The 16634-nt window shown below is 42.3% G+C and overlaps 1 protein-coding gene across 12 annotated transcripts in view; it reads right to left on the bottom strand.

Moving 5' to 3' along the window:
- The window catches only part of rnf220a (ring finger protein 220a), a 138510-nt gene extending 122859 nt beyond the window's left edge, over positions 1–15651 (bottom strand). For all 12 annotated transcript variants that reach the window (XM_084546994.1, XM_084547001.1, XM_084546998.1 and 9 more), the window contains exon 1: positions 14937–15651. In XM_084546994.1, the coding sequence (XP_084403120.1) occupies positions 14937–15591 (655 nt within the window). In that variant the 5' untranslated portion in view covers positions 15592–15651. The remainder of the gene's footprint in view (positions 1–14936) is intronic.
- Between the last annotated feature and the right edge of the window lie 983 nt (positions 15652–16634).

Here is a 16634-nt window from a genome sequence, read left to right as displayed (position 1 = left end):
TACATCATTCTCTCACTGACAATCCTGGATTTCTGGGAAGTAATTACTTAAGAACCACTGAGTGTGTGTGACTAAATGAGCATCAGAATCATATATCATGATAAAAAAAAAATGCTCACTTGACCACACTTCTTGGCATGGTAGCCTGAAAATACTGTGTGCATTATCAATCTTGAACCCTTATGACAGCTCTTTAAAACAACATGGTGTCACAGAGTCCCCATTCCATAAAACTATTTTCCTCTGCTAAACAAAGACGTCTATTCAAGCCTAACTTATCTCTCTGGCCATAAAGTCGTCCCGTCTGTCAAAATGGAACAGCTAGGAATGGATTTCATGCGCTTGGCTTGTGTATATTATTGGCCTCTTTGTCCTTGAACTTGGATTGACTATGACTAAATGAGAGATCCATGTGATGGTCTTCTGTACTGGGTTTGTCATTTTTCTCCACATTTTCAATGAACTTTTCTTTATTTTACTGTTGTTCTTCCAGGACCTCTCGTCTCCATTTCTCTACATCTTTGGTTTATCTCTAGACCCATCCTTACTTTCATCAGTATCATTATCATCATCCACCTATTGCTCATGTCTCACTCAACTCCTCCACCTACCCTCTCTCTCTCCACTATATGTCTTTGTCTCCTCTCATCTTCCTCTTCTTCCTCATCCTCTCACTACCTTTGCTCCTCCTCAGTTTCTCTCCCTGCCTCCATTTCTCCCTCTCTCTGTCTTTCTTGACTTCTGCAATTCATCAGTGCGGGCGGCAGTACAGATTGATCAGCCTCTAAAGGCAGGGCTGTGTGTGATGCTGATGTTGCAGTAACCTCCGCTGAATAGTGAGCAGTACGTGTGGGTGTGTGTGTGTGTGACCGGCACCGGGGGAAAGTGGAGGGGACATTTTTTAAAATGTATTAATCGTCGTGGTAACAGGGGATGAGAGTGGTTGCGACAGGCCCATCTTTTGAGAGAGACACCATATGTGACACGTACACACACATGCCTACACACACACACAGCCGCATTCTAATATCCCAAGGGTTCAGCCCAAGTGCTTTACACCCTTGTGTTAGCCAACACACACACACACACACACACACACACACAGATATCTAAGATGCAATCCTCACCGCACACATAAACACACACCACCTACAGGGAAATACAAGGCAATTTATCACTAATCACTAGACTCCCTAACTTTGAATTCATCTGGATTTCCTATGATTAATAGCTTTCCGTGGAAAACTTTATCTCTCTGAAAACTGCATTTGAGTGTGTGTGTATGTGTGTTTGGAAGTGCTCTACAGTATAAGCAGACATAAACCAGTGTTTAATTGTTTGGGGAGAGCATGTTGGATTAGCTACAAGATTACCCCTTCTATTGCATCTGTCCATGTCTTTTCCACACTCCCTTACTTCTTTGTCATTCTCTTGGTTTCTTATATACTCTTGCTTTCCCTGTCTGGCAGAATATGGGATGCTGGGTGGTTGAAAAGAGATGAAAAAAAGAAAGGAGGAAGATTTTGTAATTAAAGTATTTAGTGCTTTTCTGTACTTTTGTTTCTATTTTGTCCATCGATCCACTTTTCCCTTTTTATTTGTTACATGATATATAACGGATGTATAAACGTAAGTTAGGATGATCCCTTACTGAAAAGGTACATTTAAACACCTTGCAGCAAAAGCAGCTTTTGTAGTCTTGCTAGGAACAAAACTAACATTTTAATAGTAAATTTTAAAGAAGACTTTTCCCATTAACAGAGTAGCCTGAACCATATTTAGTGGAATTTTTTAAAGCCAAATCCTATCTGTCTCTGTTACATTAGATCAATTTTACACAAACCTCCACTTCAAGTTTCTGGAGTAATTTAAAATCTTTTTATTAACTCACACCACTTTGGTTTTTGATGCTAGATCGTGTGTGGTCGAGCTTTCTGCAAGACTGGAGAGGAGAAGGAGGAAGGAGGCAGTGAAGGGAAAAGGAGATGAGAGCAAAGCAGGAGGAGGAGGAGGAGGAGGAGGAAGGGATGAAGGCAACAGAGGAGAGGAAGCCGAGAAACTGGCGAGTGGAGGAGAGGTGACAAGGCTTCGGGGACAGACAGAGGCATGAATAATTTATCAACACTTCTGATGGACAGATTAGGGGAAAAAATGAAGAGAGACGGAGCGAGAGAGAGAGATGGGGGTTTATGGAGAGAGGAAGCAAGATTGAAAGCGGAGGAAGGGGAGGAATAAAATGACAAACAGAAAGAGAAAGAGAAGAAGAAAGCAAGTGAAGGGTGGAGGGGCCACACACTGGAGCTCTTTGATCCTAACAAACCCCTCTCACCCTGACACCACCATGCCATCTGTGGCCCGCACCCGTGTGTGTGTTTGTGTGTGTGATAGAGATAGAGGAGACAGTGACAAAGGAACAAGGAGACAGAAACGGATACAGACAAGGATTGTATATTTTTATGACCTGAATCAAGTTCAGTCACAAATTCAAAAATGTGATCCTTAACTTTTCTTTTTAGAATCAGGAATTGTGTCAAAAATTGCGTGTGGGTGTACCAGAAATAAATTCCTCAACAGTTTACAGGGAGGACAATGAACACAGTGTCTCAAATTCTGTATGACGCAGTTTTCGTGCAATGGCAAGTAACATAATTTATACATATCAAACAAATGATGCTGGAATAGAATGGAATGGACCAAAAACTGTTTGTTTGCTATGTCACAGATCTATTTTCAGTCTATCTGTCTTATGAAGCTCATTAACACGACACAGCCATGATGCCACCGGGTAGAGGCAACAGATAAAACAGCACACTGAAGAAGAATAAAATACTGTGGACTGTCATGCTAGTTATACACTATTTAAGTGAGGTTGCAACATCGAACACAATGCTCCTTTCAGGAAACTAAAAACAGCGCCACGGCCCTTTAAGTCTCACGGTTTTGAATATTTAAAAAGGCCTTCGTTAATTTGTCAGCTCTCTGGTAGAATGTCACATTAGCATTCTGACTATTTATTGATGAACGTGTGTATGTGTGTGCCTGTGTGTCAGTCATCGTACATCACTGCCTCAGTGTGTAACGTGTGTATTGACGTCGAATAATCGTCGCAGTAACAACAGGATGCTGTACCCTCAGGTGCATTAACTACACACACATGCACGCACACAGGAAACACACTGACGATGATCTGGTGTTATATCTGTCTATTAGACATACAGCACCTGCCTCTTTCACACACACATTAAACGTCATCATCCACAAATTCATCACTCTTCTTCACCTGCTTTGACTTTCACATGCTCTTTTTGTCTTCTCTCATTTTCTCTTCCTCTTTCTCTGTCGGACTCCCGTTGCACCTGCCTTTCATTACTGCGGGCAGCACTTTTCAGCTTATACCACTGACCGTGTGTGTGTGTGTGTGTGTGCGCGTGTGTGTGTGTAGCAGCAGGGTCAGCATGTGGCCTGTCGACATTATACCATGGTCGTTCCATGCTGTAGACATCAACCTCGCTATGTCGAAGACTTTACCTCCCACCACACATTTCCCTCTGACACACACACACAGACAAACTGCCCTGACCGGTTGCCCGCAGCGACCAGCCATTACCAGAGACCTTGCACTGTGCTGCCGTGTTAGGTCACAAGCCATGTGACCTAATGGTAAGCACAAATACACACACATATGTGCAACAAGACTTCCTGACATTGATGCAAAGTCAGCCTTGTTTTTCTCACAGATTCAAGCCTTTTATTTCTACTGACAGAAATGTAAAGGTTTGATTGTTTAAAGCTGCACCTATCTGAAATGTGGAAGGTGTGGGTTGCAGGGACTACATTATAAAGTATTATCACTAGAGTGATACAAAAACATAGTACCTTTGCTTAATGTATTCAAGACCAGAAAACAAAAGAGCCTAGCTTGACCAAGTATTCACTTAGAACACAGAACTGAATTTGCTTTCAGTTCTCAGACTGCTGGTATTTGCACTGTGAATATTTTAAAAATCTTTAGAAATTTTATCAAATAGAGTGTTGTGCATACACACAAAAACATGGTTCATGTGTTTCCAAAATTTTTACACCCTGCAGTTCTTTCACATTCTTTGGCAACATACAGCAAGAAGCTTTCGTTAACACCATCTTCAGTACGATTTGGGGGGTTGATTTTAATCTTCCCACTGCTGGCCTTTAAGTCCTGACCCAGTCTTTGCACGACACCGCTCTGACAATTACATGAAAGTAAACACTGGGTCCCTAACAGTCTGCGGAGACCCAACTGGTGACGTCCCATAGGTCATTAGGCTTCTTCCTGGGAAACAAGGCAGCGCTAACAAGTGCACAGCGAGGTTTAATATGGTGTTAGTGTTGAGATAAGAGAAAAGCTTGTCTCTGTGGCATGCTTGGTTTGTATTATTTCACCCACCAATACTTCCTGAACCAAAAGCAAGTATGTAACAGACAGGAAACAGAGCAAGACTGATAAAAACCCTAAAGAACAACAAACTAGGTCACACAGTGCTACTGTATCTGTAGTTTTGAAATAATATCTGTCTTCTAATCTCTCGTCTACTGAGACTCACAAATCAAATAATTCTAAAGTATTTAACTGATTAAACCATTAAAATATCCGATTATTTACAACGCTGACGAAAAAATCTTCGATTATGAAGGAAGGAAGGAGGAAAGAGACTGTGTTAAGCACTTGCACGGGTGCACTTGCACACACACACGCACACACACCACATCCACCCACACCCACACATACACACACACCCTCCTCTGTTGGATGTAGAGGAGAATCAATATGTCTTTGAATGAGGGTCAGAAGGGTTGTCTGCCCTGGGAGAGCTGACAGATTTGCTCTCTTTTGCTCAGCTAAGCCCCTGCCTGCTTCTAACACCCCCTGACACACACACACACACACACATATACAGATGGAGAGACACACAGACATATAGAAGAAGAGACACACACACACACACACATAGAGTCACACACACAGATGGAGGGGCACACACACACACACACACACACACACCCACACACACACACACACACACACAGATATGATGCTTCTTCAAGAGGGCAGAATTCCGTGCATTTTTGCTGAGAGGATGTGATATTAGACGGTCTACATCGAAATGAACCCTGCTGAGCACCTAGCTGAGTGTGTGTACGTTTGTACTGTGTATGTGTGTGTATGAGACAGAAAGAGAAGGGTGGTGGAAGCCTGGTCTGGGCAACAAAACACAATCTACTGACATTGCTCGCAAGTGTAGGACTCAGGGTAGGACAAACAATCACAGGGAAAACAACAAATGGTTTATGTGGATGTAAACAGACACACACAATAATCCATGAACTGACTTTAAACTGTAATGGAAGCAACTAATGAGGATATTTGGTCAGATCAGTGTCAACTTCTATATTTTTTACTATCCTAAGTGAAAGAGAAGCAAAAAGGACAGTATAGAACGATAAGTCCTCATCAAGATTATGAAAGAAAGCAACAATCAAGCTAAGGGGATGTGAAAAGTGCATGGAAGTGATCTAAAATCCTAAAAACCTTCAGAACCTCTCCGTTATATCTTGTCAGTCACCACTGGTCACATGTCCTTATCTCCAGAAATGCTCCTTTGGGTCCAGTGAGTTGACACCACTAAAATATTAATGGTATTCTCACATTTAATTGCTTCAGATGTTGTTCTGCTCTACAGTGGGACAGTCTACATAGACTGATTTACTAAATATTTTTACACGTCATCCATAAAAAAGTAGAATCCTCCAGTTTATTTTGAGGTTAACGTTAAGCCTGATTAGATTTCCCCATTTTATGATTTTAACCAAATATTTTAACTGGGCTGCATGTGGTTAAAACATTTGAAAACAAATGAATCAAGACAGACATAAATTGATAAAATGTGATTATTAAATGCTGAGGTCTCGTGCACAGGGGTGAGTAGATAATAGTCTTAAATACTGGACATTCCCACTTACAATGATTCCAAAATGACACCTAATAGATGTTATTTATTAAGTGGTTCAAGTGACTTGTATATTTCCCTTAAACATGTTACATGTAGGAAAAAACATATACTACCACCGTGTTTCGTTCATCTAAATGCAGTTACTCTCTTCCTTGCGGGTTCTGCATATTATTTTATTTTGCGTACAATCCAATCTGACATGTGGAGTCAAGCAGAAGAGCGTATGTGTGTGGGTTTGATAAATGTTTTCCTGCGTGTGCGTACGAGTGTGTATGCGTCCTGTGTGGTTAACATACTACGGCAGCAATTAGTAATCACTCATGGAGCTAATGACATCAATCAATGAGCTTTTAAAACCAGCCATTTGATAATTACAACCATCAATGGTCACCCATGGATTCATTATAGCAGTACGCTCTCTAATACCCCTCTCACCGTGTCTTTCTCTCAATGATTATGCCTCTTTTAACATCTCAAAGTCATTTTATAAAGTACTATATTTACTCTACATAACCCCTAATCATTGGTAAGCAAGTTGAGATTCCCATATACTGATTATTAATGACTCCTGGTCAAAATATTAGAGACATAACATCTTTGGTACACTCTTAGTATGTAGTCTGACTGAAGGTTTTACACCAGTGTAAGAGGTGAAGAAATACAAGGGAAGAACATGGACATTAAAAAGGAAGAGGGGGGGAAAGGAAGAGGTCAGATTCAAAGAGGGATGTTTAGTTAATCCTGCGTACTTTTAAATCAGTAAGAGAGATTCTACATTAATAGATCATTAGAAACTGGAAACTGAAAAAGAAAAGTAGAGACTTGTATTCAGATTGATCAACAACTGAGGTCTCTTATTCTGAAGTAGTGACATGTCACAGTTTTTAATTACATTTTAAACTTTCCCAAACTTTTATCCTCTAAATGAATGTAGACTGTGTCAACTTTGCACCAACACAACTTGAATTGTGGCCTTTTACACACACATACACACACACACAGTGTTAAACATAATATACTAAATCATAGTTGATGCTAGCTACACTGACCAATAGCACAGATTTTTAACTAAATCTTTAGGTCTGCAAAAAATAAAACAAGAACGAACTCTCTGAAGCTGTTGCATCCAATTTCAGGCCCCTTTTTGTGACCTTGACCCTAAATTCAGTTTCACTCAATGAAAATGAAGTGTCCGGGGGGCCCGCTGACAACTCCGGGATCTGAATATGAGCTATTCCACACATCATATAGGTGCACGTGTGTGTGTATCCCTAGTAATATATGCGTGTGTGTTGTTTTTCATCTGTGTGTGCGTGTGGCGTGGATGCACAATTACCAGGCAGGCGCGAATCAATAGGTGCCTGCTGACAGATGGATTAGCACGGTAAACAGATGATACACACACCGCTAAATTATTCATCTGCTGAACAGTGGGCTGGGTTTCCACACACACCCGGTGACGGGGGAGAAGAGGAGAGAGACGCTAAGGGAGTGGTAACGTGAAGGAGGGAGAGGGGTGTGAATACGGAAGATGAATATGGGACTTTTTTCTTTTTTTTTTTAACACACATCCATTAAAAAACTTTGTCACTTAATTTTCACAGTGTGCGTGTGACCTGCCACAAAAGTTATTAGCTGGAGTGCAGTGTGTGCACCTCAGCTCAAACACAAGGAGGAATCGCACCCATGGACAGCCCGACTCCCTCTAATGCCTTCTAGATATGCGGAGGCACCACAGGGTCAATGTGAAGTGCCTTGCAAGGTGTTTGAGATACCAAACACGCATGTGCACAAACATCTACACTCTCATCCTCCCTTTATCCACGTCTTTCTCTGAAGTGCAGGCAAATCCGTGATCATCGACTGTTTATGCCTTTAACAAAGCCAGCGGCATGAACACAATTTCACACGCATACAGAAGTACACCAAGCAATACTGAGGATAAACCCGATCATGCCGTAGGACAGATATGCATCATTTTGCTTGCTGATGAACATCTTTACTGTGGTTAAGCAGGGGACTTTTCACTAAGGGGTGTGATTTAAACCAGCCTTTTAGTTGGAGCGCTTCAGAAGGGCGTACATCCAACGAATGGAAATCACAACACAATCTTCTATGAAACCTTTAAGTCTCTGCAGATACCAGAGTGCACTCCCAATATTGAATAGTATAGATTTTGGTGCATGCAAATCATATGAGCGTGTACATACACACACATTCACACACACTATGGCATGCATATAAAACACACATTATTGATTAGTTTCACCTTTCCAGGGGACTTTGGAAGCCCTTTTGCAGCAGATGCAAAGATTTCCCCTTTACGTTGGGCTGCAAATTTTAAAACGAAGGAAGAGGTAGTGATGACCACCCAGCTACCATGCACCTAACCACAACTTTCAACGAGACTGGATGGAAATAAACTATTCACAGTCAAATAATAATAGCAAAAATTCCTTCTTCCACATTTAAAGATGTGTTTCACTTCCAAAAAGCTACAGGTGCAAGTGGTTTAGTTGCTTTTGTTACATAAAAATTAGGTGTGTGTTTGTGTGTGCATGTGTGTGAATGTGCTAAGTAACAGGCCGGTCCAGCTTTGTGAAGCGACAGTGCGTTAAGAAGAGCTAACGATCTCGAACCCACAACACCCCCTCCTCACTAACACACACACAAATCGTTCGTTCGCATCATGGCTGCCATCAGAAGGAACCAATCAGATTTGATGAATAATTCAATATTAAAGAGGGTGTGACCAAGACGGGGAGGGGGGCGGGCCTCCCTGCCAAGCAAGTGGGCTTTTTGGAAACAGGCCTGCTGTTTGTGTGTGTGTGAAAGTGAGAGAAGAGGTGGGGGGGGGGGGGGGGGGGGATGTCACACTAGACTGCATCCACAAACTGGCTGCAGATTAGATTACTGAGGAGAGGAAAGGAGAGGAGAGGAGGAGGGGGCGAGGAGAGGGAGAAGGAGTTGAGGACAGAATGGAGGGAGAGTGGGGGGGGGGGGGGGGGGGTATAGAGAAAAAACATAAAGAAATAGAGGACAGATAGAAACAGGAATCTTTTAACACACCTGCATTACGAGGTGTCTAAATCCTGGAGCCCTCTAGAGAAATAAGAACATCTCGGCTCCTGCCAGACATGCAGGGACTCTTGGAACACTGGCTCCTTGATTGATTGATGTTTTTTAAACATCATTTATACTGCCATTGTTAATTCAGACTTATCAACTAATTCTGATAACAAAAGCTGATCGAGTACACTTTTACATATTTTATGCAATGAGCTGCCGTGCTCTTTTTGAAAAATCCCACTGAGTGTAACAAAATGTAAAAGACAGCGTACTGCTGAGGTAGGTTCAGGGCTATAGCATGCCATGACCTTATATGAGCTTGTGTGTGTGTGTGTGTGTGTGTGTGTACACATATTAAAAGCTAAATGTGTGTTGTGTTGCCAGGTGTGCTGCAGTTGTATGGGGCTCAGTGGAGTTTTAACATGGGGGTTTTTATTGGCCGAAGCTGACATCACCAAGGGAACAAAGTGGAATTCCGGAACAGGGGACGTTATGGGCCTGTGTGCGTGTGTGTCTTTGTGTCTGTGTGTGCACCAGGAATAGCCAACTTTCATTTCAAAGCAACCTGCTTTGAGAATTCCCTGCAAAGTGACATCCTGTCCTCCGAGCGGTCTACCTGATTTTTAGATTTGCACTGTCTTCGAAAAAATCTTGAATCTATTGAAAAAGCAGTGTCAGATATTATGTCACCATCTTAGAAGGTGTGTTAACTCACTTAGAAAAAAAAACTACTGTAAGAAATAAGATCAACTTTTGAGGCAGGACAATATTTTGTGGAAGGCTGCACGGGGAATCCTCTCATCTTCTCTCCTTCATGTGCCAGTAGCTCATTTGTGAAACCTACATACACACACACAGTGATCTACGTCCAAATGGAGTGGTTGGGGTGACAAAAGGCTCGACAGGAAGCGGCTAATCCTTGATCTGCGCAGAGCCACAACAATGACCGCACAACTCACACCAAGTGACACACACGCATACACAAATGCACAAGTGCACACATTCATTCATACACACACACACACACACGTACAGAAAATTGCTGTTTCCAGTTACCACCCAGTGAGAGAGAAAAAGGGTGGGGAGGCTGAATTTTTTTCTTACTATTTAACAAAATGAAAATAATTTTAAAAGAGAAGTTCATTAGATGCTTGAAATAAATTATCATTCTCCATTATGTGGACTATGTGGATCACATGCATGAAGGCTGGTATTGGCAGGGAAATGCACACTCCTCACCCTGGGGGAGCTGCCAGAAGGGCAGAAGGGCACACACTTGGAGGTAAACAAAGCCACCACAAGTAGGACAGTGGCTGATGTGTGTGTGTGTGGGTGTGTGTCTGTATGTGTGTGGCACATGGTGGAGACTGACAGGGAGGCAACATGAGAGGGACAAGCCTTTTAACATCTGGCTAAGCACTGACAGGAAGACACACACACACACACGGGCAAGCAGGCAGGCAGGCAAGTCCCAGTCCTAATTATTAGAACACTCTTACTTAACTTAACCCTGCCACTAGACCGTGACAGGCAGAGATGGAAGGGGAGGGGGGAGTCAGGGTGGAGGAGAGCAGATTTTTGTGAGGACAAGGAGAAGGATGAGCATTTCTGTCTCCTTGACTGTTTTTTTTTTAACTCCTTGCATGCCAAGGCAAGGAGATAAAAGGATGAAATGTGATGGAAGATAAAATGGAATGTTACAGTAAAGAAGCAATATGAATAAAAGATCAAAGATCATCAGTTTATCTAAAACATCACTCTCTGACTCACAAGTTGGCTTTGTGAAGAATAGTGCAGGAATTTCCCAGCAATGACCATTTAGCACCAAATATTGAGACAAAAAAAAAAAACAGAATCGTGTTGTCATCCATCTTCCATCTGTGAGAACTTGATTTCTCTTTCACTCCCAGTTTATTTTTTTATTACCGCACAGTTTTTGCTATTTGGCCCCAGAAAGAAACAACATACATGACATTTGCTCTGTGAAAGAGGGGGGGGGGGGAGGATGAATATAAACAAACAAAAAAAGACCAAAAAAGAACAGAAGAAAAGCCGAGAGGGGAATGATGAGAAGAACTCCCGCTGTGTGTTTTAACAGCTGTGCGTAATGCACTTGGATGAATGTTATAACCTTTAAATGCCGATGGAAATGCAAAAAGAAAATGTGACTTGTGGCATGTTCTTAAAACAGGGAACTCTCTGCAAGCCGATTCCTAAATTCAAGTTAAAATGCTAAATTAAAGTGTGTACTTTTTCACTATCTACCTGTGTGTGGTGGGCTTTCTTAAGAATTCCACTGCTTTTATTTCAGTCAGGCAGATGGGATCTGCATTTCAGCTCAACATCTCACCATCCTCCCTCTTATTCTTCCTTCCTTCCTTCCTTCTTTCCCACAAGCCTTTTTTCCTATGTCTTTTATCCTTTCTTTTATCTCATCCCCAACTTCCCTCCCTCATACGTTCCTTCCCCTCACAGTGCTTAAAGAACTTGCTTTCTTTCTTTTGCAGCCAAACATTCCTGTTTCTTTTTTCAATTGTACATTTGTCTTCTAAATGACATTTTCTTTTCTTGTATGTTAACTGCGCGTGTTTTCGTGTGTGAATTATGAAGAAAATGAATAAAGGCAGAAAAAAAGAAGCTGGGTGAGGCATTTAGGGTCAGGTTCAGTGTAAATCTCTCTCAGCCTTGTTAATCGTGTGGAGACAATGTAAACAAACAGAATACAGCTGTCGCACACTCATATTGGGAGACACACACTAAAGGAGACGGAAGGGAGGAAGAGAAAGAAAAACGGAAAAGTGAGGAAGAGGCGTAGGAGAGAGAAAGACATCAGGGGGAGGCAGAGGAAAACAAAGATGATGGAACGTGCTGAAACAGAGGCACAAACCTTCAAGCCGACGTCACGCAAAACCATCAAATCCCCTCCACAAACAAACAAGTGCACTGCGAGGGTGGATTGTTTCATTTGTCAACACTCCTATTAATTCCAATCACGCATCCTATAATTCCATTCTCACCTTTGCTCACGTTTCATACTCACAAGCACCCTCCTCCGCTTTGAATTCCTTCATTCCTGAGCTAAAACCTTACTATGTGAATACAGTTGATGGTAATAGCTTTTACAATAATATGACATGCATAGTCCTCTTAAGGCATGATGGGGCCTTTATGTGCAGGTTTAGCGGCTGACGGGTTAGCGGGTTTAGTCAACAGCCACCGTGCCTGCTGGTGCAGTGGGGGGATTTAGGAAGGCTTAGCATAGAGTAGGCCACTGTTGCCTGGAGTGGCATGTGGAAAACTTAACAGAATTTTATCCAAAAAGTTAGGGCTGAGGGTTCTGAAAGTCATTTAACACCCTGCTTTAGATGTGGAGGGAAAGAAGCAAGGATAACGTTCACACCTGGGATTAACGTGCATTAAAGGTTATCAGATTGCAACCAGATAATTGCGAAACCCAGGTAGTTCTTTTTAGTCTGCATCAGGTGTGTGTCTAGGCAATCCTATCAACGCACAAATGACTGGACAAACCTGCTGACCGCAAATTATATTGGATCATATTTTACTATGGTGACCCACTACCTGAAAACAGCTCAGTCAGAGTTACAGTTAACTTAGAACAAATCTTGGAACAACTGCACAAGCTTTACAGAATAGTTCACGCCAGTTAAGTTGCTTTATTACAACCTGAAGGCTACATGTAATTATGGCTATATTTAGCTAATGGAGGGAGATATCAGTAGTTTATTGGCACTCATAAATTAAATCCATGTACTATAATTAATACCAACACTGATAGCATACAGACTTAATGGCACCCAGGGATTCAAAGTTCCCTGAAATCCATAATGTGCACTGGACGCACCCTTGTGAGCTGAGCCACACAGTTTATGAAATAAACTTAGATGGCTTCTTCAGAGTTCACAGGAGTTTTTAACAAACTGAATCGAAGTATGGATCCTTGTAAATGACATGGAATCTGATGACTGAAATCACGATATATTTGCCATGAGTCTATCTCATGCCAGTAATTATTAACACAGTCCGAGATGACACTGTATGATCCCAAGCATTATAAACCTCTTCACTGTGAGACTCAGAAATAGGCTATTGTGTGTGTGAAGCAGCACGGAGGCTGCTAGTTAGCTAATGTGTGTGTGAAGCAGTGAGAGCACGGTTCTCCCGGGATTGTACCCAAGTGTTGTTTGTTCTTTACGCCTCCCATGGATAGCTAAAACCAGTGAAGGAGAACCCATAATTCTTTGCTGTAAGCAGTGCCTCTGCACATCCAATTGCATTAGAAGCCTATGGTAGAGGTGGAGGCTACTTGTGCCAAGATTTAACCTGATTAGATACAGATTCAGCCGTTCCAAACGACAGCACAGAAGCCCTGTATCCATCTTCTATTCTATTCTGTCACAGTTCTCGTGACTCTGTCCTGATAACATGGCAGTGAGATGATCAATATTCAGTAAACACAGTTGCCTGATATCAAAAGGAGAAGATGTTTAGTTGCAAATGAAAAAGGCCTAGGTTTCAAGTTAAATCTACAGTATAATGAATTTCACACAAAGCACTCTTTGATATCTTTCTCCTCCTTCTTTTCTTTACCCCCAGCAAACCACTCCGTGTCATTTTCCAAATTTCTCCTCTCCATTTCTTCCTTCATTCCTCTCTCTTTCTCACCCTCTCCATCTCTCTTGCGGTGGTCTTTTTATCGGATCAGTCTCAGGTCGTCGCCTCTGTCTCTCATGTGTTCCATCAAGAATGCTTCCCTCAAACACATGCACACATATACACACACACACACACACACACAAGCTCAAAGACGGAAAGGAGGAAAAACGAGGTAGAGACAGAACAAACTGAGGAGAAGAGAAACTAAAGAATTAAAAATTCAAAGAGATGTAGACTTCCTAAATTATACACTATAAGCACGTCTCTCTCTCTCTGTCAGCCTGTCTCCTAATTTGTCACTGAGATCCGATGCAGCTTGTTGACATGTGTAGGAGATGTCGGCGCTCATGCTAAAAGCCGTTTGTGTGTCTGAAGGAGTGTTTGTGCATGCTTGTGTATTTGTGCTTGGAGCTCTTACAATCCATCTCCCACCTTCCTTTCATTACACACAAACAAACATGGCCTGCCAAGCTCTTGGCTATGTGGGTAAATCTTTTGGCACCAGGGCTGCCAGCGTGGAGCTATGATGAATGCTGATGGCAAAGAGCATGGCCGGTCTCTGAACCAGTCACTCACACACGCTCACACACACTAATCAGATTCCCAGTGCGTGAGGGCCAAATGGCATCCTTCCACTGGTGAATGCTAATGTGACCAGTGGAGCTTGTGGGCTTGTGAAACAAGGACAGGGAGAGCCAGGAGAGATGATGACAAGAGAACATAGATGGGATTGTTCACTGGCGTGTGTGATGTTAGTGCGTGAACGTTTGCATTCTTTTACAAATTGCAGAAAGTTGTACTTAGTTTTTTAGAGCCAGAATTAGATTTGACTGTGCATGTGTCTTCATATGTCTAGATGTATAGGCTGGTAAATTTGTCTTAATTGCGGATTTTAATATGACATTTGCTTGCATAATAATTCTTAATAATAATTGTTCTGCAGTGAGTATTAGAAGTGTGAAAACACCACCCAGTATTCTAAAAGTCAAACACAAACTAAATGCAGGACTGTTATATTATGAATTGTTCTGTGATCTGCGTGATCTGCTTCCCTGAAAGAATCTTTCAGAACAAAAATATGTATGATGATGTGGCTTGAGTGTTGTATTACATTATGCATAATATATTGTTTTGTAAATTCAGTACCCCATTCAGTATGCAGTTTTGTTGAGTGCAAAAGTGGAACAGATATGAATAGCTACTTACAGCGCTCAATGCGGTCCTCAGGGCTGGATGAAGTCTCTCGATCAGACAGGAGGCCTGACACAGCGAAGATCTTTTTCCCACTGTCCTCTACTGCTTTCAAGGCGCTGCTAGGCGAGCTTCCAGGAGGTATTTGAGAGCCGCCAAAGTCATACTCTTTCCCCTCAGCGTCAGAGTAACGCAGGTGAGGTGAAGCATCTGGGTCCAGGCAGCCTTTGAGACGCTTGGCTGGGGTGAAAGCTGACTGATAAACGCCTGGTGCTCCGTCCCGATCTTCTGGAGGTGAGGCAAAAGGCCTGAAGGCGCCAACGCCACTGTGATTCAGCATGCTGATGGGTGAGCAGTCCAGATTGGGCGGGGCAAACTGATGATGGAGGTGAAGAAGGGATGGAGGAAAATCCCTATTGGGGAATCCTGGTGGGACTGCACCTTGGCGGTGGTACATTGATGCAAATGTGTAAGAACCATTGTTAAATGGCAAGTGGACGTCTTTCTCAACAGAAACTGGGACACCAAATGGACGTGGCTGCTGGCAAGGAATAGAGGCATCCCGAGAAGCTTCAGCTGTGGAAGCCAGGACCATGAGGGCTGGGGAGGCCAATGGATTGGGCAAGTAGGAGGAGCTCTCCATCTTGAAGGCTGCCCGGTGGAGGTCCATGTCTGAATGGACAACTGAACTTTTAAGAATTGAAGAGGAGGAGGAGATGATTCCTCCTCAGTGAGCTTGCAGACAGTGTCCAAGACCCTCAGTAAGGGTCTGAGGAGGTGAAGGAATCTGGGTTGGAGACTCAAAAGGTTGGGCTTTTTGAAGGAAGGGGCTCAGACAAGAGCCCTTTGTAAGAAAAGGGAGTATTTTGAATTAAATAAAAAGTGTCAGCCAGCGTCACTTCAGATTAGTCTGAATTCAGTTCATTTCTCTTCAGTGGAACTAAAGTAATTTAATCTGTCTTCAGCCAAATTCTCTGGAGCTCACTTCATTTTAGATAATTCCATGCCATATAAGTGCTGTTGAGTATGACCAGTCAAGTCACAGTTAGGACCAATTTAGTCTGATTGATAAATAAAATAAACGGTCTAGTTGAAGTGTTTCCTCCCGTGTAATAACCGTCCCTTGTTTGGGATTTTTGGATGCGTTGTTGAAGCTGAATGGTCCGGGGAAGGTGGACATCTGTAGTTCATCAAAGCTGGTTCCTCATCTTCATGTGGTCACCAAACTGAGGACATACAAAACACAACCATTAGATTTCAATTGATTTTGAGAGATCCACCTTTTTTTATGATTTGTGTGTAGCACGACAACACTTGTGCTTGTCTTAACAAGGGAAACAAATACAATTTGAAAACCTTGTAACCAACATGTATTTCTCAACAATTAGCTTAGAAACAAGTCCCTGTTACTCCTGCCTGACAGTGTAATCGGAATCCGCTATCAAACAATTCATGCCCTGAAAAACATCCTGGCTGTGCCCACAAAAATACTTAAAATCTTCTATTTTGTTTCTCCTGTGTTTCCTTTTGCACACCCTCTCACATGTATCTTACACCTCCTCATCCTTTCTTAATGATAGGTACTTCCAAAGACAGAAAGGGTGCTACTTTTTTAGAAGACAAAGATCGATGTCTTGCCCTCAATCTGTATGTAGTGGAAAGGAGAGGAGCTGAGTGGAAATATTTTAATAAAGGAGCTGCTGGAGCCCAAGG

Source organism: Chelon labrosus (genome assembly GCF_963514085.1).
Source record: "Chelon labrosus genome assembly, chromosome: 6".
NCBI classification, from domain to species: domain Eukaryota; kingdom Metazoa; phylum Chordata; class Actinopteri; order Mugiliformes; family Mugilidae; genus Chelon; species Chelon labrosus.
This window is presented reverse-complemented; position numbering and strand designations above follow the sequence as displayed.